This window comes from Anguilla anguilla, chromosome 12, assembly GCF_013347855.1.
Source record: "Anguilla anguilla isolate fAngAng1 chromosome 12, fAngAng1.pri, whole genome shotgun sequence".
Taxonomy (NCBI): Eukaryota; Metazoa; Chordata; class Actinopteri; order Anguilliformes; family Anguillidae; genus Anguilla; species Anguilla anguilla.
The window spans coordinates 1,999,586-2,025,068 of NC_049212.1; the positions used below are offsets into that span (position 1 = coordinate 1,999,586).

Here is a 25,483-nt window from a genome sequence, read left to right on the forward strand (position 1 = left end):
ATATATTGTCTTGGACAATCCGTTTGTGAAATATACACTAATTTGTGATGCCTGGGTACCTTCCAAAATAGCTGTGCTAATTTTTTGAATGTGAATGTAATGTAACTAATGTAAGCGTTCATTGGTTGCTAAGTAGTCATTGTGTTTAATGCATCGGATGAGAGCTGAACTGGAACATAGTGGTGGACAGTTGAATTTGTTTTAATGTCGTCCAATTCCCATACAAGGAAACATTACATACTGCAGAGTACAGGAAAAGATACAAGAACTAATGATTACACATGTAGGTACTGCTCCACATTGTGTGATAATGTTCTTGCATTATTTTTAATCTAATATCAATGCTTCATCCTAAACCTTCAAACGGGGCACGTTTATATGCTTTATAACAGAAAAAAAGCATTTCATTTATTTTTGGAGAGATTTTGGATATGTTTCAGGACACCTAGATATTTTCGGCCTCTGTACAGATGGAAATCCTGTAATTCCCACTTGAAAATGATGCAACAGTGAGTTTCTTCAGACAAAACAGTTAATTTGTAGTGAAATACATAATTTACAGCAATGCATAATTTAGACATTTTGGATAGTTTTGGAGACACTGGGTACACTGCTTAGTTTTGCTTCATAACTCTATAGTAGTTCTACATTTCCACCCTTAGATTTTATGAACTTGTGGTCAAGGTGTTTTTGATCCAGGACATGTATAGTATAACCTGTTTTATATATGGGTTCTCTCAGTATTTCATTGCAAACTAAAATAGAGCAAATTCAATTTGGATTTTTTTGCCTAGACAATTGCATTTGTGGCACTTTATTTCTTTCTACATTATGAATATAAATAAATCTTTGGTAGTATTGTAAATGGTACAAAAGTCTTGCTTCATTTAAGCCATTATTCAAGTCTCTGTGATGCTCACGTCTGGAGTTATAAAGCTTTAAATAAGGTACCCCGTGAATGGGCAACGATTGGGCAGATTTGGCATGCGCGCAAAGGGTTTAAAGGAGGGCACTAACTGTTAAAATGATCCAGAAGTTATCATTTATACCAAATTTCACTTCCCAGACAATTTTATTGTACTTTACTCTCACTAGAAATATTAAGTGTGAAAATACACTGTCAATCATCTACATTATTAATGACATAATACTCACGTGGCCTTCCTGCAGTTCCTGACTACTGGTACCAGTCTCTGATGACCTGCTGCTGATGTGTCGTATGTCTTCGGGTCAAACTCATCCAGGATCTCCTCTGACATCAGTAACACAAAGGCCAGAGCTGAACACTGGTCTGGTTCCAGCTTTTTATCAGAAAGTTTTCCTGATCTCAGGGAATTCTGGATTTCCTCCACTAGGGAGTTGTCATTCAGTTCACTGAGACAGTGGAACAGATTGATGGTCCTCTCTGCTGAAGATTCCTCTCTGATCCTCTCCTTAATGTACTGGACTGTTTCCTCAATGCTCTGTGATCTGCTTTCTGTCTGTGTCTGTAGGTCTGGTACAGGTGATCTGCATCCTGTCTGTGTCAGTAGTCCCCCTAAGAGCTTCTGAATGGACTCCAGAGAGAGGCCAAGAAGGAATCTGAGGAAAAGGTCCAGGTGTCCATTCTTACTCTGTAAGGCCTGATACACTGCAGTCCTGAGTAACTCAGACAGCTGCACTCTGCGACTGTAAGATTTTGATTCTTCTGCTCCGAGTACATTTCTGTTCTCATTTACACATGAATGAAACACAAATAAGGCAGCCAGATACTCCTGAATGCTCAGATGCACAAAGCAGTAGACCTTCTCCTGATCCAACCCACACTCCTCTTTAAAGATCTCTGTGCACACCCCGGAGTACACTGAAGCTTCACTGACATCAATGCCACTCTCTCTCAGGTCCTCTTCATAGAATATCAGATTGCCCTTATCCAGCTGTAGAAAAGCCAGCTGCCCCAGTTTCAGGATGATTTCTGTATCTGATGCTGACATCTTCTTTGAGTCTGTCTCATCAGTGCCATGATACTTCTGATTCTTCACATTAGTCTGAATGAGCAGGAAGTGTGTGTACATTTCAGTCAGAGTTTTAGGCAGATCTCCACTCTCTGTTTCACCCAACATTGTCTCCAGAACAGTAGCAGAAATCCAGCAGAATACAGGTATGTGACACATGATGTAGAGACTCCTGGATGACTTTATGTGTGAGATAATTCTGTTGGCCTGGTTCTGATCTCTGATTCTCTTCCTGAAGTACTCCTCCTTCTGTGGGTCATTGAACCCGTGTACCTCTGTCACTCGGTGGACACACTCAGGAGGGATCTGACTGGCTGCTGCTGGTCGGGAGGTGATCCAGAGGAGAGCAGAGGGAAGCAGATTCCCCTTAATGAGGTTGGTCAGCAGCACATCCACTGATGATGATTCTGTTATATCACAGCACTTCTTATTGCTTTGGAAATTTAGAGGAAGTCGACACTCATCCAGACCATCAAAGATAAACACCACTTTGACCTCATCACCTTCAACACTTTGGCTCTCTTTCAGTTGTGGAAAGTAGTGCTGCAGAAGTTGCATCAGACTGAATGCTCTTTCCTTCTTCAAATTCAGATCTCGGAAAGGAAGAGTGAAGATGAAATCAACGTCCTGATTGGCTTTTCCTTCTGCCCAGTCCAGAATGAACTTCTGCACAGAGACAGTTTTCCCAATGCCAGCGATGCCCTTTGTAAGCACAGTTCTGATGGATTTCTTTTGTCCAGGTAAAGGCTTAAATATGTCATTGCAGAGGATTGCAGTCTCCTGTGTGGTTTGTCTCTTGGATGCTGTCTCAATCTGTCTGACCTCGTGTTCATTATTGACCCCCCCACTTCCCCCCTCTGTGATGTAGAGCTCTGTATAGATCTCTTTGAGGACGGTTGGGTTGCTCTGCTTTGCTAAACCTTCAAATATGCATTCAAACTTCCTCTTTAGATGAGCTTTAAGTGCCTTTTGGGCTATTTTTATGGATCCATCTGAAGAGAGGAAATATGAGAAACAATTATGTTTAAAATGTGATAAACATTTCCCATTCAATAACAGATTTTTTTTTAAAACTGCCAATAAAAATATTAATAGACTCATTCTTAACAGCATTTTACACACAACACAGTGTTACATAAGTCTATGTTAGGCCTCTCATACAGTGTTGTACATACCTCAAACAGTATGTTACACACCTCTCTCACAGTGTGTTACACACTTCTCACACAGTATTAAATAACTCTGAAATATAATCCATCATAAATACATCATATCTGCAAGGAAGCACACACTGTTGCATTTGTACACTACGGATGAAGGGAAAAAACATTAAAACACTTAAAATGGGTTCAAATGTGCTTCTACACTTCATGTCTCAGGTTTTTATTACATGGTAATTTTAAAATATAATATTGTTATCCTGAGTGCTCTTTAGCCCTGGATACAACCTTGGGGCAGTCTGTCTAATGGGACAGTGGTTTAGTCACTGGCTTTTGAGCACAAGATTCCTGCTTTGAATTCCCCTCAGGGACATTTAATCTCATGTACATTTGCTTACCCCCATAATCACTGCTTCATGCTATAATTTCATTGAAATGCCTTTGTGTGCGCATTGGTTGTGACACTTTCTATATGTAATGTTGTCAATGTAAAACACTATTATGAAAGTGTGGATGCTATAGCTAATTCCAGCATTTGAATGGACACACATTCGCAATGAGAGAAAACTCTTACTGCGCTGCTCATCTCTCTCCAGTGAGTCAATGAGATCCTTCTGCTTCATGTTCCTCAGGATGTGGAGTGTGATCTTCAGAGACCTCTCACTGCCATAGGTCTCCAGCAACTTCTCAACTATGTACAGGGCCGCAGGATCCTTCTGCTCTCTCCCAATGCATTCTGGGTAATCTTCAATTCGATGACTTTTGAACAATTCCTTCATCTTCATAAACATAACCAGTACAGAATGATCTTCAGACAGAGTCTCAAAGCATTCTGGGCAATCCTGACTCAGATGGTTCTGAAACTGTTTCAACTTCTCATCCTTCTTCAGCTTCATCAAAGTGCGCAGGAGAGACTGAAATAAACATATGAAGAGGTGTGCTGTATCAGTGTGAAATAAACACATGAAGAGGTGGGTTGGTGAGTATGTCAATTCATCATAATAGGACCATTAATCATATTATTATCAAATAATAATTAAATAAATGTTACACAAATGTTACCAGATGGATGGATAAAATTTCGTCTTTTGTTTCTCTCCCTACAAACACCTTTATTATTTAGGTTGGCCCAGTGTAAAATATTTAGTTACACGAATTTGGAAATTTTGTTACTGTATTTGAATATAAAATGTAGTAATATTATTTTATTAATTTTTATTATTATATTTAGAGTTTGTAGTGCACAGAACCTTGAAGGTACAGCAAACTGAAAAGCGCTATTGTATACAGCTACTTAAAACGTTTTAGTTGGGAGAACCAAACTTTTTTTACAGCGTGTGTTGTATTACAGTTCAAATAAACGCTACAGGATCCTTGTTTTGTGTTGAGTGTTTTTGAGACAAATAGAGATACTAGAGATACTACTTGTGCTAAATCATGAATTTCCATATAATAAAGGAGTTGCTCTGTGCAGTACATTTAGTAAATGCTAACTGAACTGAATGCTTCCAGTTCAAAAGTCTCAGTTTGGAGTCCTCCTCTGCTGCCATTTGTGGGACCTGCTAAAGGAATCTGGACTTTCTGTGAGGCAGGGAGGATCAGGCAGCACTCCAGAACTGGATTTGATGTTAAGTTGTATGTTTAGAGGAGTTAACCCCTTAAACCCCACTTAAAATCCAGGCCTTTTTGTAGGAACCTCCCCTGTCTTAAAGAAACATCATTATCTCCATGCAGTACTATTATCTCCATATGTGAAACTACATGCAGTCCAGACATGGTTCAAAGCTTGAAATAAAGAGAACATTTCTACCAAAATAACCCCTGATCACACGGGAGTCTCGCTCTATAAACATACAGGACATATTCATCCTGAAAAACAAAGAAGAAATCTAAAAATGTTTTGTATTTTCTTTATTCTGTAGTGACTATATATACTTCAGATACTGGATGGAACCAGATTTCTTTTTACAATCGTACCCCAGGATGTATACAACACCAATAAAAAAGTGGATTTAACAAAGCAGTAAAATTTGACATGCGTTTTCCCAAAGGTGGGCCTAGATATCCTGAAAACCTCTCCAGATTGGAATATTGTGTATATCTTTTTTCCCAGCCATATTCCACCTCCAGATGCTAAATTAATAAGCATTAAAATAATATAATGCACCCAAACTTTAGAGAGTTCCGCTTTCTGCATTTTCACCGAGTTTAACATTAGCTATGTAAGGTAAAAATTCACTGCAAAAGGGCTTTATCACAAAATTCCACTGCAAAAGGACTCATGTCTGGTTTCTACTTGTGTTCAACTGCTACACACAGGTGGGGGCCATAAATGCCTAAAGGATGAGACCTGCAGCTAGGAAAGCAATCAATGCATCCTGTATGGGACTGTTTACGACACTGTTTATTGTGGAAGAGCAATCTTGTGCATTCTTCAGCCATCTTGCCCTTTTGAAGATTGGGCTCTGGACATACCGACTTGGGGATCAATGGACATACAGCTCACCCTCCTGCCACTTGGACATGCCAGGCGGACAAGACGAGGCTGGACACCACTCACGGACAGTGCCACAGCGCCTCCATATGGCGTCATTGGGTCAGGTCACCCTCAAACAGAATCCTAAATAACTCTGGGGCATGACATGTTCTGTAAATACAGTATGAGCTTTTATTAAAACATTTGAGGCAATATAAAATGTAATGAGGTGGAAGAGGCTTGGTTGGATGTGGGTCTGATGGTAATATGGAAAAGATGATAGGAGTTAAGGTGTTTGAAGGATTGAGGAGTGAGGGGGATGAATTTGCCTACATAAGTGACTGGATTGTAGAAGAACCACCACCTGGGGCCTCCACAAAAGAAAGGTATCAAAATCAATCTTCAGATCATGCGCTGTAAACACCTCACAGCTAGACCAATGAGGGTTTGTAGCTGGAGGGGAAGGCACCGCGTGTTCTCCCTTGGCTGGTGTGTTTCAAAACCGGAGATGTTAGTTATTTTTCCTCTGTTCGTAAGAACAGGGCACAATTATAATTAAGAATGCACTGGTTCCGTTGCCACGGGTTAGATATGAAGGCGTTGCTTCATATCCCACTTAAAACTGGCCTGAAACGGATCAGTAGCATTCTGGTTACTCTCCGTTCACAAACGGGGCTATGCTGTCATCAGAGATATATCTGATTTGTCGCCGGACTGTCAATATTCCAATGGGAGCATCTGAATATTCACAAATGCGCGGAACAACACAACAAATATATCCATGACCACTGCAAGAAAGCGTAACAGTTACTATGGTTTACTCTCGTGTTAATCTGACTCCATATTACATGATAATTTAAAATTTGGGTTTAACTATGCGTGGAACTTGGGAGTGGTTACACTCGACTCTATCTTGTGCCATCATTCCTCAATATATGCTCCCAGGTTTAGCACTATTGTTAAATCTCAGTTCGGTGAAGAATCCAGAGGGTAGGAGGCTGACCACCATAATACATGCCTTCCATGCCTGGCTTACATGGATAGTGCATCGATAGTTATGAGCCCAGGACGGTGCGTATCTATCGGGCTCCTTAAGGCGAATTTGACAAGAACCGGCGTACCACGCCCATGGGTTCTCTTAAGCCAAAACACCAGAACCAATACCACCAATCCCTTAACAGGCAGATCGTGGTCACCTATCTAACTTGAAAACCGCACTAAAGACGTTTGCTGTACTAGACCCCTGATCAGTAGGTCCTAGTTATAATTGTCCCCCTGAGTATTTAAGCGGAATTTCGGCTGTAAAGAAGATAAAATGGATTAGAGTCATGAAGACCACGCAAGTTAAAAATCAGAAGAATTTATTTAACAGGCAGGTAGGTTGTTATCTTCAAATTCAAAATCAATTATAAGGGTTAAAAACATAAATACAGAGTAAAAGAGTTCTTACCCAGCCTGTTTAGCTACACACGAAATCACAGAGTCTGCGCAGTGTGGGAAGTCGATTGCGATCTTCCATGTCTATCTATACACAGAGCACATAGTATGTGCACTGTGGGAAGTCGGTTACGATCTTCCTTGTGCATCTACACACACAACACAGAGTCTGTGTAGTGTGGGAAGTCGATTACGATCTTCCTCAATTATTTTGTCTCCCTTCCTTTTAAGCCAAATCCCGCGTTTGGTCTAGGCGGCATTGCCATAAATTAACCTGGCCGAATCATAAATCTCGAATTTCGGCCCCCACCAGTTGGAGGCTGCTGTTAGAACAATTAGTGGGGAAATGGGGAAAAGGAGATGATTACCAGAGAGGACATTCCATTGTGGTAGTTTTTTCCTGAGTTTCTAAAACTATGTTTTTTCAAATTCTATTTGGTATGAAACATATTTCATTCAATTGCTCGAATTATGTTGAACACGTACATACCAAACATGTCAAGTGGATGTAATATTATGGTGCAGTTGTCATGAAAATACCCTTTTGTTTAACCATTGTACATGCAATCCATGTTATTATTACATAAGGCATAATACAATAATACAATGAAAACATGTGCATGGTTTGTAAGGTTTTCCGGGGTTTGTAAATAGGATATACAGATGGTTTATTTCTTTTCCAGATCCAGAAAAGAAATACAAATTGTAATGTCAGACGGGCCCACATAAGGGCACTGTGGTACTGTCCCGCGCAGTTGCCCCACCATGTGGCCGAACATTTCACCCTTTATGACCCCAAAACACCCACACCCACAACCACAGACAAAGAGACTAGTTCCCCTTATCTTAGTTGTGTCCAGGTGGGAACATTCTAGAGAGCCAAATGGCCTGCCCATCCTCGTTCAAATGCCAGCCTTTTCTGGGTCCCAGTTTGACTTCCCTCTTACAGCGCCATCGTACAAAGTATCTCATAAAAAACACGTTTTCAACGTACAAAAATGCCAAGTTACTCAAAAGTATTGATATCAAAATGACGCCAAGTTACGGTACTACAAACAATATAGGCTATCTTGCCTCACCGAAATTACATAAGATGTATTTCAAAGCAATGCTACCCAATATTTCCTTAATTCTTTCAAGTCACTTTGACGGGCATCCAACGAGCCTTGATTGACAAAAGAATCAGCAAGCCCGTATAAATTAGATAAATTAGGTGAAATGATGAAATTGCGTAGTTGAAACAATATGTTTTTAGCAGAATGGGCATGTAGGTGAAGATTGACATGATCACAGACTATAGTGCGAAGTAAATGAAGTGACCATGAGCGAGCTTAGTTTCCTTATAAATGGTATATATAACAGTCTGTATTCAATGTTAATTGTTAAAGTGGAGGGTTAAGTAACGAGTGAAATCTATTGCACTGTTGTGCTTTTCTCATGTTCAGTAGTAGTAGTTATACTTATTGGTGAGTCATGATTTTAAATGTAATGTTTTAATGGGGAGTTGCAGAACGTACATACGTAGTAATTGTTTGTATGTGGCTAGATAGAGAACAGGGCGAGGTGACATGAATGTAGAAACGTGGCGTTTGCTGATAAGAAGGTTTTGTACGGTAGCCAAGTGAAGAAATATAGTTAGTAGAAATGGCACAGCGGTGAACTGGTGTAACTTTTTAATAAAATACATAAATAAATACATTTGCCGTCATGAAATGCATATGGGTGGCCGTGAGTGAGTTTTGGTAAAGAAAATATAAAAGCGTAAGAAAACATTAGCGTAAAAGAGGAAATTATCTGCCTGAGGTCGAGGCGGGATTCAATACTTCAGTCTGTGACTTTGTTAGTGCAGCACCATGACATAGCTATGCAATGGGTGAAATATCATTAGCAAACCTGTCCGTGGTTTTAAAGAACACAGGCGAGTAAGCACAGAAGAGCTCCCGTTGAATCCATTTGGCTTTGCAATATTGTGAACGTTAATAAGTGAACGTGCAGACGGTACGTCATAATTCAGTGTATACGTTCGGTGAACGGCGGGTAGATATGGTGCAAAAGCAATAATTGAGAAGTACATTACATTACATTACATTACAGGCATTTGGCAGACGCTCTTATCCAGAGCGACGTACAACAAAGTGTATAACCATAACCAGGAACAAGTATGACGAAACCCCTAGAGAGAAGTACCGGTCCAAGTGCAGGGAACAACCGCATAGTTCAACTTGGACCCTGATGGTTAAACTGATTAACACTAACAACGAGAACGGCAACAACGCAATCTAAGGAAAAAATACAAGTAGTCGTTAAGACAGTAAATGCACCTAAGTCACCTGCCTAGCTGCCTAGTTACAACCCTAAGTTTAGTCATTTACAGGGGGGAAGGGAGGGATGGGGAGAGGTGCAGCCTGAAGAGGTGAGTCTTCAGTCGTCGTTTGAAATGGGTCAGTGTCTCAGCTGTTCTGACCTCCACAGGGAGGTCATTCCACCATCGTAGGGCCAGAACAGACAGGAGACGTGTTCTGGAAGTGCAGGTGCGAAGAGGGGGAGGTGCTAGGCGTCCTGAGGTAGCAGAACGGAGGCATCTGGCTGGCATGTAGGGTTTGAATATCTTGTGGAGGTATGCTGGGGCTGATCCCTTGACTGCCTGGTAGACAGTAGTAGTAGACAATTATTAGTGAGGGTAAAAGCAGGTTAAAGAAATGTGACCCTAGCTGGGCTTGAACCTAAGACTCCATGTTCCCAAGACTGTAACCTTACCCACTAGGCCACAGGCGGACTAGCTGTTTGTATTGAGAATGTTTCAGAGTAAAAAGGTACGGGTATTTTGCGTGTGTATGCGAGTTTTTCATTGGGTCATGTAGGTGAAGATTTGCCGGGTGTCGGTAAAATGTCCAATAGGGAGACATGTTATTAGTGGGATAGGCGGCAGGAAAAATAAGAATGAGAAGAAGAAGAAAGAGAAGAAGAAGAAGAAGGAGAAAACACGAAATCCCCTTAGTTTGGGGCTTTATTATGTGGACATGTAAAGTTGTTTATGAAATCTGTCTGTTGAAATGGGGTCAGAATGTACAGAATTTAATGTTTCTAAGGGCTGAGTGTCTGTGGCTGTTGTGGTTATTTCTGTGGGGAACCCTGAAAAGTGCCAAACTCTCGGTGCTGTATAGGTATGGGCCATGCCCTCGCCAAGGTGTAACTTAGCGGGATGGCATACCTGCCATCCCAATCTTAATACTATCATCTGGATAATGGCTCCCCTGTATATACAGGGGAAGAAGGGGGAAGGGGATCTCTGGTTGGTGGAGCCACAGTGCTAGTTCTGTTCGGTCTTATTTGGGCAAATTGAGGGAAACGTGGAGTTTGGGAGGTGTGGTCGGGATGACATTTAAGGGGAGCAAGGAAGCAGATCTGGGAGAAGCCTGCTTATCAGATTCTCCGGGTACCATAATCTTGTCCGTACGGAAACATGCTGGGTATGTGACATATATGTGTGTTTATTAGAATGTATCTATGTTAGAACTTAAATGTGTGAGAAGACACTTATGTTTCTACTTTCTATATATATATATATATATATATATATATATATAGTAACAATAAACCACTATGTTTTCAGTATGATCCATAATTTCGTGAATAACCTCACTTTGTCCACAGCATCACCGGCCATATGCTGACCCACTAATATCAGTGCATACAAGCTGAGGTGCGGTGTCCCAGGGCACTGTGGTAAGTGTTCTTGAGCCTCGGAACTGATTACCTGAGTACAAGCCCAGTAACAAGTTTAAAGGCTTTAGACCTTAATATAAAAACCTCTGAGTACAAGTATAGTAACAAGTTTAAAGGCTTTATTGTTAGGCAATATAAACACCTCTGAGTGCAGTAACAAGGTTAAAGGATTAGGTTTCTAGCCTATGAGGAACAAATAAATGACCAGTGCTAAGCCGGGTGCATAGCCTAGGCTCCTAAGTTCCAGCCTGAAAGCAGAGTCTGATAAGTGCTGATACTAAACCCGGGTGCCTGGGTCCCACGGCGGTACATGTCTCAACCCCTCTGAGAGTGCAGTTGAGACTGTCCGGTATCTGTCCGGAGGGAACCACACCTTTAAGTCTCAGAGATGGAGGCCGGTACTAGTGGTCACTGGACCTCTGAGTACCGAGCCCGATGTAACGTAGCAACCTCTGGGTGCCACGGCAGATACAAGTCTCCACCCCTCTGATAGTGCAGCCCCAGGCTACAACAAGAATCTGGAATCTGCCACATGTGAAACCCATGTTAAAACCTCTAAGACTGGTGTAAAGTGTCATAGCACACAACTTCTGAATTTCTGAGGTGCTGGAACTGAGTCCTCGGGCCTAAACCACCTCTCCCAGTAACTCGGGTTAGAATACAGTATAATTACAATCCTTTGGCATTAGAGTCTGAAAGAAAGTAACTGAATGAGTTCAAGTTCCGAGGCACAAGGATACTGCCGAGCACTGAGGTGTATGTACTGTGTAACTCTAACAACCATAACAAAGTGTCCTCTCATAACCCTGCCTCACCAGTAGGTATAAAATTTCCTTATAGCTACCTTGCTAATGACTCATCGGATGCACACGCAAAATGACATGTATAGAAGTGCACTTGTTTAAAACCACAAAATTCTGCTTATATATCTCCTTCGCTAGTGGCTCACTGGATAGCGTGACTGCCTGCAGCACTTTTGGATGTGTGCAGGCAGCTTCGAGCCCCCCTCTGACTCATGAAAACCTCTCGGTCATTACACTGCCTTGCTGGATAACCAAAAATAAAACATTAAACTATTGTTTTGCACCTGTATAATCTTGCCAGGAATGTCATTCATATTTCTGTATTTACACAACTACAAATAAAATATACCCACACTTTGCACAGTTCCGTGTTTGGCATTTTTGGCATCACAAGGAGGAAAATGACAAATATATAAAATCGAATCATTAACTATTTATAATAATATAGTGCCCTTTAGAGTACTTCAGTATCTTTTATGCAAAGCATTTGCCAATAGTCAAAGCTCTACTAAAGTGTGCGCTAAGCTTCCACTCATGCGCAACGTGAAAATGCAAAGTGAAAGTAAGTCAGTACGCAGTAGAATAGCTAAGCTGTAGTTTCAGCTAGAAGGATGGCGTAAGCTACGTTCGAAAGCTACAGTATGTAAACGAGCTTGAAGAACTCAACACTGTATGATTACTGTAACGTATATGAGGCTTCCAAACAGGGGCAAAAGTCACGATGGGTAGATCTTAGAGAGGGTAGCAGTAGTTTGCTTTTAGGTCATTTACTTGGCACAGGAATGTCTAATTGCAATCTTTTTTTTTTTGTTCATAATGTAAAAATTAGTTTTTTGTTTTTTTTTAGAAAAACCACACTTTTGCTTTTGACATTCTATTTACGTGCATAGCTGAAAATCTGATATAGTACATAAAAGCTGAAATAAATCTGATATAGCACAGGGAAGCTGACATAAATCTGTCTCTTAGCTATATTTTTGAAAAGACCTCTTATGGAAATAAAGTAGAAACCCTAATTGACAAAACACAGGGAATGTATGGTAACATGAAATGTGTGCTGTAGAAAAAAATAGAGTTTGAATGTGCTTAGCTTAGGTGTATGTAAACGTTTGGCCTCAACTATGTATTATATATATTGTATATGATACATGCATTATATATTCAAACGAAACTTACAATACAAGAAAAACACAAATTAATTAACAACAATGGAAAAAATTGTTCTCAATTAATTGAAAAAAATCAAAACTCACCTGTCTTGGGAAAGAGAATTTCTCTGAACTCATCACTTCTAAAAACCAGGAATGGAGAGACTGCAGTATCCTGCAAACAAAACACCTGCCAGTTAAACTCATCCTCTTACTGCAGCTCGAACTCACAGCACATAGAGACAGAGCTTCCAGTTAAACTCATCCTCTTACTGCAGCTCTAACTCACAGCACATTGGGACAGAGCATCCAGTTAAACTCATCCTCTTACTGGAGCTCTAACTCGCAGCACAAATTAATATTACAAAATACACATCACCTAAACCTGAATGTGATATAAATCACAAACCTACAGCTATATGTGCAATAATAACCCCCACCTAGATCTGAAAGTCTTAATACACCCACCGACAACAGAAAGGTGCCAGTAACACTGAATTATAATTAAAAATGGCTGTCAATTTGAACCTCTTTAATTACCTTTGATCAACTGTGACCTCTCCTCTGAATTCGAATGGACGATCCATTGAATGATCACTCTTCATAGACAGACAGCTGGGTACAAGTGACCCTGCTCTTTCTACCTGGACCCTGTGAACAAAACATGGAGACACAACATCCAATTAAACTCATCCTCTTACTGCAGCTCTAACTCACATCACAAATGAATATGACAAAATACACCTCCCCTACACCTGAATGTGATATAAATCACAAGCCTACAGCTATATGTGCAATAATAACGCCCACCTAGATCTGAAAGTCTTAATACACCCACCAACAACAGAAAGGTGCCAGTAACACTGAAGTATAATTAAACAGTACTGTCAATTTGAACCACTTTAATTACCTTTGGTCCCCTGTGACCTCTCCTCTGAATGTGATTGGATGATCCATTGATTGATCATTCTTCATAGACAGACAGCTGGGTACAGGTGACCCTGCTCTTTCTACCTGGACACTGTGAACAAAACATGGAGACACAACATCCAGTTAAACTCATCCTCTTACTGTAGCTCTAACTCACAGCACATGGAGATAGAGCTTCCAGTGAAACTCATCCTCTTACTGCAGCTCTAACTCACAGCACAAATTAATATTACAAAATACACATCACTTAAACCTGAATGTGATATAAATCACAAACCTTACAGCTATATGTGCAATAATAACCCCCACCTAGATCTGAAAGTCTTAATACACCCACCGACAACAGAAAGGTGCCAGTAACACTGAATTATAATTAAAAATGGCTGTCAATTTGAACCTCTTTAATTACCTTTGATCAACTGTGACCTCTCCTCTGAATTCGAATGGACGATCCATTGAATGATCACTCTTCATAGACAGACAGCTGGGTACAAGTGACCCTGCTCTTTCTACCTGGACCCTGTGAACAAAACATGGAGACACAACATCCAATTAAACTCATCCTCTTACTGCAGCTCTAACTCACATCACAAATGAATATGACAAAATACACCTCCCCTACACCTGAATGTGATATAAATCACAAGCATACAGCTATATGTGCAATAATAATGCCCACCTAGATCTGAAAGTCTTAATACACCCACCAACAACAGAAAGGTGCCAGTAACACTGAAGTATAATTAAACAGTACTGTCAATTTGAACCACTTTAATTACCTTTGGTCCCCTGTGACCTCTCCTCTGAATGTGATTGGATGAACCATTGATTGATCATTCTTCATAGACAGACAGCTGGGTACAGGTGACCCTGCTCTTTCTACCTGGACACTGTGAACAAAACATGGAGACACAACATCCAGTTAAACTCATCCTCTTACTGTAGCTCTAACTCACAGCACATGGAGATAGAGCTTCCAGTGAAACTCATCCTCTTACTGCAGCTCTAACTCACAGCACAAATTAATATTACAAAATACACATCACCTAAACCTGAATGTGATATAAATCACAAACCTTACAGCTATATGTGCAATAATAACCCCCACCTAGATCTGAAAGTCTTAATACACCCACCGACAACAGAAAGGTGCCAGTAACACTGAATTATAATTAAAAATGGCTGTCAATTTGAACCTCTTTAATTACCTTTGATCAACTGTGACCTCTCCTCTGAATTCGAATGGACGATCCATTGAATGATCACTCTTCATAGACAGACAGCTGGGTACAGGTGACCCTGCTCTTTCTACCTGGACCCTGTGAACAAAACATGGAGACACAACTTGCAGTTAAACTCATCCTCTTACTGCAGCTCTAACTCTCAGCACATTAAATGTCTTGTTCACGCATTTGTACCTCTTTCTGTCAGTGCTGAGGGTTCCTCCTTTGGTGTCTGGCTCCTCTGAGAGACACTCTTTACAAACAGCGCCCCCCATCTCAGGAGACTGGAACACATCTGACCAGTTTAGACCACTTGTGGGTTCTTTCCCAAACCAGCCAAGCTGTAAACACACAAAATGAGAACACACTGAACACACAGAGACACGCATATACAACACGCCGCGGTGTTGACAGTAAGCAATCCAGAACTGAAATGGGCCCTAAACATGTTCTAAACAGCCACCTCAAATGATTTTGCACCATTGATAATGATGAACAATTGTATTGCATGAATGTCAGTGGTAAACTATATATTGATTGTCCAACTTGCTAAATACTTTTCATTAAGGATTCAATGGAATCAATCAAAATTTTTCAGATCATACATTTATTTCCAGAAAATAAGTGTTGCAATTATTGACACCCCTGGGTTCATTGAAATAGTTATTTATTTTCCTTTACATGTTTCACTTGTTTTTTTTATTATTATTACTATATTATATATACACTACACTCACCGGCCACTTTATTAGGTACACCTGTCCAACTGCTCGTCACCGCAAATATCTAGTCAGCCGAATCATGTGGCAGCAACTCAATGCATTTAGGCATGTAGACATGGTCAAGACGATCTGCTGAAGTTCAAACCAAGCATCAGAATGGGGAAGAAAGGTGATTTAAGTGACTTTGAATGTGGCATGGTTGTTGGTGCCAAACGGGCTGGTTTGAGTATTTCAGAAACTGCTGATCTACTGGCATTTTCACGCACAACAATCTCTGTAGGATTTACAGAGCAAGGAAAAAGAGAAAATATCCAGTGAGCGGCAGTTCCCTGGGCAAAAATGCCTTGTTGATGGCAGAGGTCAGAGGAGAATGGCCAGACTGATTCGAGCTGACAGAAAGGCAACAGTAACTCAAATAACCACTCGTTACAACCGAGGTATGCAGAAGAGCATCTCTGAACGCACAACATGTCGAACCTTGAAGCAGATGGGTTACAGCAGCAGAAGACCAACCCGGTACTAGCAAGGTGTACCTAATAAAGTAGCCTGTGAGTGTATGTATACTATGTATACTACAGTATGTATACTATGTAGACTATGTATATTTGGCTTTTTCTGCTTCTTTTGTACTCACTCTCTGCTGCTGTAACACCTGAATTTCCCCCCCCCCAGGGATTAATAAAGTGTCATTTTATCTTTTCTTATCTTATCAGTAGTTTGTTCACCCTCCCCTTGCAAGGATAATGACATGGAGTCTTTTTATATAATGTCTAAAAAGACTGGAGAACACATTGGGAGAGATCTTAGATCCTTCCTCCATCTACTTCTTTAATACCTCTGGGTCTCTGCTTCAGAACTGTCCTGTTCAATTAAAACTGCAGGTTTCCAATATAGTTCAAGTCTGGAGACTGTAGCCATTGCAAAATGTGGCTTAAGTGGTTAATTAATGATTTATTTGCGAATAGTAATGTGTGATTGAGGTCACAGTTTTGCTGGAAGATCCACTAGCGACTTTCAGTCTGCTGGCAGAGGCAACCAGTTTTTTTGGCTAAAATGTCCTGGTACCTGGGTAGAGTTCATGATGCTATTGTCCTTAACAAGGGCCCCAGGACCAATGGGAGCAGAACAGCCCCATAACATTAAAGATCCCCCACCGTATTTAACAGTAGGTATGTGGCTTGTTTCTGTACACACCTCCCTAAATCAACACCAAACCCATATCCTTTGTATTATATACCGGCCACTTTATTAAGTATACCTGCTTGTTAATGCAAATACCCTACTCCACCAAACAGCAAATCATGTGACTGCAATTCAATATATAAAGTATGCAGACATAGTGAAGTTTTTTGTTTGAGCAAATATTGTAATGGACAAGATGTGTGATCTAAGCGACTTTGACTGTGGCATGACTGTCTGTGCCAGATGGATGGTGCCAGACGTAGTGGTTTCAGCATCACAGAAACACCTGCCCTCCTGGGATTTTCATGCAGCACAATCTCTAGAGTTTACAGAGAATGGTGTGATAAACAAAAAACACCTTGTTAATGAGAGATCAAAGGAGAATGGGCAGACTCGTTCAAGCTAACAGAAAGGCCACAAATGGAATAACAGCTATGCTTGGCCAAAGAGCTCTAATGTCATCACTCCGGAGCCAGTAGATGAGACAATTTAGATTCTTGAAACTGTCGATTACTCCCAGTAAAACCATTTTTCCTGAAACCATTCCAAATAGCCTTTTGGCATGGAGGTAGCATCTAATTTTGGAGCATCTAAATGTAGCAATTAATAGAAACTTGGTGACACCCCGATGCAGTCAAGTTCTGTAATTCTCCAACTGTGGTCTCACAGTAGTAAGTCGTATATTTCTTTGTTTAGTTTTTGACCCATTTCCTTATTTTTGAAGGTCAACAACCATTTTTTCTTCATTTGTGAGTTTGTTGCTTTTGATGAAAAATGGATTTCATAAACAGGTTGCCTCAGTTTTAAACTCCAGTGAAGCAGCATGCAATGGAAGAGCATGACAGTTCCTTTGGCCTGAGATCAGCATAATGTCTTTTATACATGCGGGTGTTGATCAGCTTCATCCCATATCTACATGCTGGTGCAAAGCTCACTCTGTTAGATTTTATTTTTAACAATCTTTAAAGGTGCCAATAATTGTGACCCCTATAAAGTCAATATCTGAGATGCATGTATTTTGCTTGTAGGCGTATACGATATGCTAGCAACAATTTATAGCCGACTGATTATCCCTGTTATTGCGTTTCATGTAAACTTTTAAAACATTTGGCAACGTTAACTACCCGTGCTTCCAGTCAGTGTTTCGACCGCACATTTGGATAAACAACCCCCCTTACATACATTTAACAAACACGAACATGCTCGTGAGAAATCTTCTTGGAAATCATCCAAAAACGACCCAAATCAATAATTAATGAAAGTAGATAATTATTTCTTAAGTAAGCCCAATTTATCTCATAAAAGTCATGTTATCATGTAGGCTATTCTCCGTTTCTAAGTAGTTGTAATTCGATTCGAAATCGCTGCAGTACAATTTATGTTGTATTTCAATTTCAACTTCAATCCAACTCAGGCAAAACGTAAATTCGGTCTGACGTGGTGGCTTTAAAATCAGACGCTTTCATGTTTTTAAGTAGACCTATATGCACAGCTACATGCTGCCATCTTGTGGTTCATACAAGAAACTGCGTCTTAATGCAACTATAACCGCAGTTCTTTTCAGTTCTTGCTACAATTAAAGTAGTTGCTGAATTTATTATCATTGAAACTTGTACGAATTCAATAGAACAGAATTAATTGGTAAGGACATGGCCACTAGGTCTTTGTGAATTGAAACTAGTCAGAGTTGGATAGCAAATATGCAAATTAATATCCTTCAAGCATCTTTTTAGCATGCTCTTGTACAGCCTACGGAAGCTAATGTCTCGTTTCAAATAATAGAAGACTTCCGTCATATCCAAATAGGATATGAAAATGATCATAAAATACCAAATAAATGCTAAAATAAACGTTAATCTTTTAAAAATGCATTTGAAAAGGTATTTTTTGTTTTTGGTCCCAAATAAGGAATTTGAAAAAATGGATACTCCTCGTCTACTCCTCGGGCGCCATTTTATTGTTTGTTTTATTTCACTAAATTAAGCGTTATTGTGATCATTGCTACAGATTCCTATTTCTCCAAACACCCATTCTCATCTAGCTTCTATTCTCCCCATCCCAATCCACAACAGACTACTTACTCAGTTCTTTTAACCAATTTAATTCCTTTTTACTGCATCCTCTTTGTCCTCCGTCTTTTAAATGACGTTTGAGTTTGAAACAGTTCCACTTTCTCTTTCGACTTTTTGTTTTTTTTTTTACTTCTTGACTAGTCAGACTCACAGGACCCAGACTGCGGGTAATAAGCCCGCCATTGGCCAACTATTTCAGTCGGAATTCTCCTCCCCTTCCGCTATCTGCGTGTTACCGTTTTCACGTGCTCCGTCGATGCATCCTGGTCTTAGCAGCGCCTAAAACGATTGTGATTGGTTTAAAGAAATACAAACAACCCATAGCGTTTTTTCCCCTATACCGGAATGACACGGCTTGAGTCAGACCTTTCTCCAGCGCTGGCACGATGTGTGGAGATAGGCCTGGCTCTGCGAGACTGCTTCTTTACTGGTTCTAGTCTTGCAGTGACTGAAGCCCAATGTTTCACAGTGAGGCTTGGCTTAGGGTCTGGTTTTACCCACATTAATGTTTATTTGTGGCTCCCTAGAGAGAAATAAGAACACGGATGCTCTTGAATTCAATTTTGGGCAAAATGTGTAATCCTGAATTCACACGGCAAAACAATCTGTGTGACGATAAAAAAAAGCCGGGTGCGAGTCCCGGGTTCGCGTCCTCTCTGCATGGAGCTAGCATGTTCCTGTGTTTGTGCTGGTTTCCTCTGGGTACTGGGTCGCAGTGTCCATATACTCCTAATAAAGAAAGAATTACACAAGTCTGTCTACAGATGTTTAAAAGCCAACACTGAATCTATAATTTTACACAACATAATGGCCCCCTTCAGAATAAGAATCAGTGTCCATGTTCTTGCTCAAAAGTGAACATGCAACCATTTATGATGTCTACAACAACAACAATAATTTGATGACACTCGTGCAGCAGTAATGCATAAAAACCCAAACTTTATGCTGATCAGAGAAAGCTTGTGTAATCCATTTATTGACAAGCTATTGCAAGGCTAGCTCTCATAATTCTGCAAAATGGGCGACGTAGCTCAGGAGGTGAGAGCGGTTGTCTAGCAGCCGGAGGGTTTCCAATTCGATCCCCACCCTGGGTGTGTCGAAGTGTCCCTGAGCAAGACACCTATCGCCTAACTGCTCTGGTGAATGAGAGGCATCAATTGTAAAGCGCTTTGGATAAAAGCGCTATACATATGCAGTCCATTTACCAAATGATTATTGCTGCTTGTGTATTTGTTATGCAAATTCTATTATCAATCAATCAAATTTTATTTATATAGCGTATTTTACAACAGTTGTCACAATACGCTTTACAGACAGCCCTAGCCTAAACCCCCACAGGAGCAAGCCTAAGGCAACAGTGGCAAGGAAAAACTGCCTGTGGCAGATGGGGAGAAACCTTGGAAGGAACCAGGCTCAAGGGGGAAACCCATACTCGTCTGGCCGGCTCAGGGTGCCGACTGGTGACCAGCATGTCAGCCAGTTTATGCAGAAGATATGATAAGTGATGTGGCTCAGATGATGGGTGGGGCCAGGTGGCGGTGATGGGGAACAGCAGGTGGCGGCAGATGTGGGCAGGGTGGAGGCAATGACGAAGGAGGGGCTGGACCGCAGAGGTGGGGGAGACCAGACGACTCTCGAAGCACTCTCGAGGGTTGGGGCAAGAGCCCCGCCGGCAGCGTGGGGAAGAGGGTGGAAACAGCAGTTAAGGGATTTGCAATATAGCAGACAGTGGGTAAAGTGCCAGTGGTATGTATTGTGGGACGCCGCCAGGAGTAGAATATGGCTGCATATCTACTAGGACAGGGATGGAGAGCCCATGCAGTCATGAGGGGTAGACAACCATACCCGTCTATCAAGAGCCAGCCCATGTAAAGTCGGGTCACAGCTGATTGACTGTTGGGCTGTTTGCCACAGCCCAAACATGAGATTACGGTTCAAACTAGGAGGCGCCCATGAGACAAATAGCGTGAAATTGAACTTCCACTACCATCTAGTGGCTGTTTAGAGGAACTACAACATTATTTTTATTTTCAAGAGCTCCGCAGGTGTTCTCATGCCTTAATAAATTGCTGTAGATGTGACTGTAAACTAAAATCTTTTGCAAATAATTAAATGTTTGATTGGTCAAAAAAACAGTTTTCATGCCTATATGAGTGCACATAGTGAATCACTGCCCATTCATTCACTGCTCTGCCTCAGTTCCTGTAGATTCAGTGGGAAACCTGCAGTGATTAATACACTTCAGACTGTGTTCTGCAGTGTACAGCTGCTTGGCATCTTAACGTAGTGAAGGGAAGTGTATGTTTCTGTATTTCTGTATGCACTCCTGGCCACTTCTGCCTAGGCCTGCGGCCTTGTCCCAGTCTCCACATTCACAGCTACCGTGGCGATGAGGGAGAAGAGTGATGAAGAGCTACGGGGAGGATGGAATGTAGCTCAGGGCTGTCCCGAGTGCACTCCTGAGAGGACCCGAGAAGCTCTGGCACCCGCCATGGGGATATACCGCCCCTGTCCCAAGCACTATACTGTGCTATTGAGTTGTGTGCTGAGAGGCCTAATTACTGATGTAACATCCGTGTGTGACCACAGACAGAGCCTCCATGCTTGTGACCTAATGATGTGCGATGCTTAGAAACTACTATCAAGACTGAGACAACTTAGTGAGTCTTTGGAGAATGCCCCTGCATGCTGTGTATTGGGTATTTCCCTGGTGCATATTGTACTAAAGTCTGTTATAATGGGAAAATGTCGTCTGGCCTGATGACTTCCTGTCTACCTCATGGGTCTGCTTTGAGTGGTTCCTATCAATTCAGTGATTATTTGGCATTCTGTATGGTAGTTAGCATTTCTTCTGGATTCTGATAAGTTGTCATTTATTGAAATTAGGCTTGGGGCTGCTGGATGGCTCATTCGGTTTAAGGCACCATATTGAGGTGCATGGATGAGCCTCACGGCCTCGGGTCGAATCCGGACCGTGCCAGTGCCGACTGTGGCCGGTAGCTCCACAGGGAGACGCACGATTGGTGCCTGTGTTGCCCAGGGTACGGGAAGGTTCAGCCAGACAGTGATCTGCGTTTCATTGCTCTCTAGCGACCCCCTTGGGCGCTCATATGACTGCATGTCAGAGTCTCTTATGAAAGGTCTTCCTCTGGTATGAAAAACAGCTTTTCTGTTCTATTCCATTAAAAATATATATGCTCACAAACTGAAATGTGGTAAATGTTTCTTTTTCTCATCCAAGCAGAGTAAAAGAATCCATTAACGTGTAGGCTTGTTATCGTACCAAATCAGTATTTATTTTTTTTAAAAAGCAAAGCCTTAAGATGAAACATAAGGTCATGTCATGGCTCTGGCTCTATCACATGGGTGTTTGATGTAATTACAACAGGGAAACATTTATTCAGACGAGCTTGCTCCTGTTAAGGTAATATACTCCATACAGGTGTGTGGCATTAGCAAACTTCTGAGAATTCCTCTGCAGGCTGTGTGGTGTGTGTCTCCCTGGTGACCCTTGTATTAAAGCCTGTTAAAGGAAACCTGTCTACCTCATGTACAGTGCCATGAAAAATATTTTCCCCTATCCTGCTTTCCTATATTGGTGCATAGTTTCAGATCTTTACAAAAAATGTTATATTAGACATACACACACACACACACACACACACATACACGCGCGTGCACACACATAGACAGATGGTTTGATACTGTGGTTTATGTCTTTGGAGGCCCTACTAGACTGAATGCTTTTCTTTCTGGGGAGGCTACGCTCCTTCGGTGTGTGTAGCAGGATGCTGGCCATGTTCTACCAGATCATTGTGGCCGGTGTCCTGCTCAACACCAGTGTGTGCTGGGCTGGGAGCCTTTACTCCAGGGACACAAAAGCCGCATTTCCACCAAAATTACCCGGAACTTTTAGTCCCAGGAACTACTTTACCAGGAACTAAAAGGTTCCTTCAGCCCATGGTTGTCTGCGTTTCCACCGCGGTCTAAAGTCCCGCGAAGATTAGGCAAATTAGCCCACTGACGTATGAAAAAGCGACGTTGTCGTCGGTCCATCTGTCCTATGATTTCTTCTGTAACCCCATACTACCACCGAAGTAGCCTACATTATTTTCTAATAACCGGGACAGTCCGGAGGGGTTTATTACACTTATATACAACGGGCGACCAATAATGACTGTATATGGTTACTTTTGTATTTATTGATTTTTATGCGAACATTCACTTTCATGTCTTGACATCCGAGGCGACAGAATGCATTCACATTTCCAATATAACTGGCAACAACAGCAGAAAACATGCACACGTTGTAAACAATTTGCTGTTTGATTACTTTCTCATCGTCAATTCCATATAGGCTAATCGCAAAATGACAAGAATAGAACGAAAACTCGGACTTGCGTGAAAATTTAATTTAGCAGTGGTACAGGCACCGTTTGCTTTCCTTCGAAGTTACTGCTAGCCGAGCAGCGAAGTGTGCCCTCCAGATGCGAACCATGCACCATAAATTAGTCCATAGTCTTCCTGGTCTTTTTGTGGAATTGAAGAATGTCAGAGTAAAATTACGGCAGTCTGAAAAAGCTAAAGGGACGATTACTAGAATTAACCTGTTATTTCACCCTGACAAAAAGTGCGGAAGGTGATTTCCAATTTGATTTTGCTGTAGGCTATCACCAATGTGAATTACGCAGAACTACCGCATACCTAACATCAACCTCGTATCAAACGTTTTGAGTCAGTTACAACGGGCTAACAAAGAAAATCCAAAAAAAAATATTCAGCAACCGAATTAATCAGTTCGAATGTTTTGGTACGTAATATGCTGTCCCAGCACAAATGCTTAGCATTTTATAAAACGAATACGAAAGCAAGGAAAGAACAGAAGAGCACACGTTATAATTCCAAGACATTGACAGGCTATAACCAAAACTAGGCTACTGCGCCGCATAACATACAAGTTTGATTTGAAGTTATTATGAAAAAAAATTGGTTTGCGGCTGGATATTTTTAAACATGGCGGATGAAAGTAAAAAAAATAACACTGCAAGTAGTCGACCAATCAGAAATGTTCAGTGCACCCCAAAGGTTCCTGTACTTTTGGAAAGTACTACCCCCTGACCAGGAACCTTTTTGGGGGAACTAAATTTAGACCCTAGTTCCTGCGGTGGAAACGCTCTGAGTTCCTCAAAAGGTTCCTAGTTCCGGGGTAAAGTTCCTGCGGTGGAAACGCGGCTAAAGAGGCTCAAACTGACCACAGTGTCTCAATTTGCAGACTTCAACACAGAATGTTATAGTCCTAATTTTGGGCTCAAAATCTCATATAGCCAGCAAAAAAAATCAAATGAGATAACCAGCATGATGTCTTATCACAGCATCATAACATTGGACATAACATTGGACATGTTCAACAACATAATTTAATAATTACTGGATTTTTTAATAAAACGGTCATTGTCAAATTCCTATCAGAACAGAGGATGAAAGCTAATTTTTTGATAATGCAAGTAGCAATGAGGTAAAGGTTTGCTGCCTACATTATAATAGGTATTAGGAATGATGTACCGTAATCATAACCCTGTGTTCTGTTCTCTATCAATTTATTATAATAAATATATGGAGTCAGACTTTTGAATAAAAAAATCCTGTCTATTGTAAAAGGCAAAATACATACAATGGAGTCCATCATTATGCAAGAAAGACACAAAAAGCCAAACTGTGTGTCCAAAACATAAAAACCTATAGTGACCATACTTCATGACATCAGTTTACATTCTGTGTTCTGCATTTACCTCAAAGCTTGTATTTTACGAAGGACACCAAACACCAAAACATTAGACATTTTGTTTACTGAAGTATAATAATTGCAAATACAAGTATGCTGTCAAAAACAAAACAATCAAACAAAATGTTTTAATACAAATAATGTACAATACTGAATCAGTTTCTGCAGTGGCACAATAACCATACACAATTAATAAATACATTATATTACAGTTTTATTCAGCAAAACAAAGGAAATAAATGCAATCCTGTGATCCTAATCATGCTGTGATCTGGTCTCTCTGCTGTATTTGGCCACAGATTTTCATCCACATCCCGTCTGATGCCTTCATTTCCACGGCAGTGCTGGTTGACTCTTTCTGAGCGCCTTACCCAATCCTGCCCCTGCTGAGCTGTGATGTCATCACAGGGCTCATCATTCTGCTGGGATTCACAGATAGACCTTATTCTGCTGAGTGTTGCTGTTTGTTGCAGCTCCAGCAGCACCAGAGAGACACTGCAGGGCCATTAGCCTGGAGCCACCGATCCTTAATGTCTCTTTAATCCCAGAACATCTCCTGGTGGAGAGACAGTGACGGGACATCTCCCTGCCTCCGCCTGCTGTTGTTTTTGGTGGAGTGGGTATTAACTCATCCCCCCCCCCAGCCTCCTCAGCCTCGCTCCAGTCATGCCCATGTTCTCCAGATGGTGAAGCACTGACTGGCGGATGAAGCCCCAGAGTCCCAACTCCACTAGATATACTGTTGCCCTCCAACCGACCTCCTTACACTCCTTACACTCTCACACTCCGCTGCCAGGTCGGAGTACTTCAGCCGTTTCTGCTCATAGG

The 25,483-nt window shown here is 41.2% G+C and overlaps 1 protein-coding gene across 1 annotated transcript in view; it reads right to left on the bottom strand.

The window, feature by feature from the left end:
* Positions 1-19,006, bottom strand: part of LOC118209905 (NACHT, LRR and PYD domains-containing protein 3-like) — a gene marked incomplete at its 3' end in the record, with an annotated part of 50,138 nt that extends 31,132 nt beyond the window's left edge. The window contains exons 1-7 of the mRNA XM_035385629.1: positions 18,883-19,006; positions 15,093-15,238; positions 14,883-14,993; positions 12,850-12,919; positions 3,729-4,068; positions 1,503-2,986; positions 1,156-1,463 (exon numbers count right to left, since the gene is read on the bottom strand). Of these exons, the coding sequence (XP_035241520.1) occupies positions 1,156-1,463; positions 1,503-2,986; positions 3,729-4,068; positions 12,850-12,919; positions 14,883-14,993; positions 15,093-15,172 (2,393 nt within the window). The remainder of the gene's footprint in view (positions 1-1,155; positions 1,464-1,502; positions 2,987-3,728; positions 4,069-12,849; positions 12,920-14,882; positions 14,994-15,092; positions 15,239-18,882) is intronic.
* Positions 19,007-25,483: the final 6,477 nt, after the last annotated feature.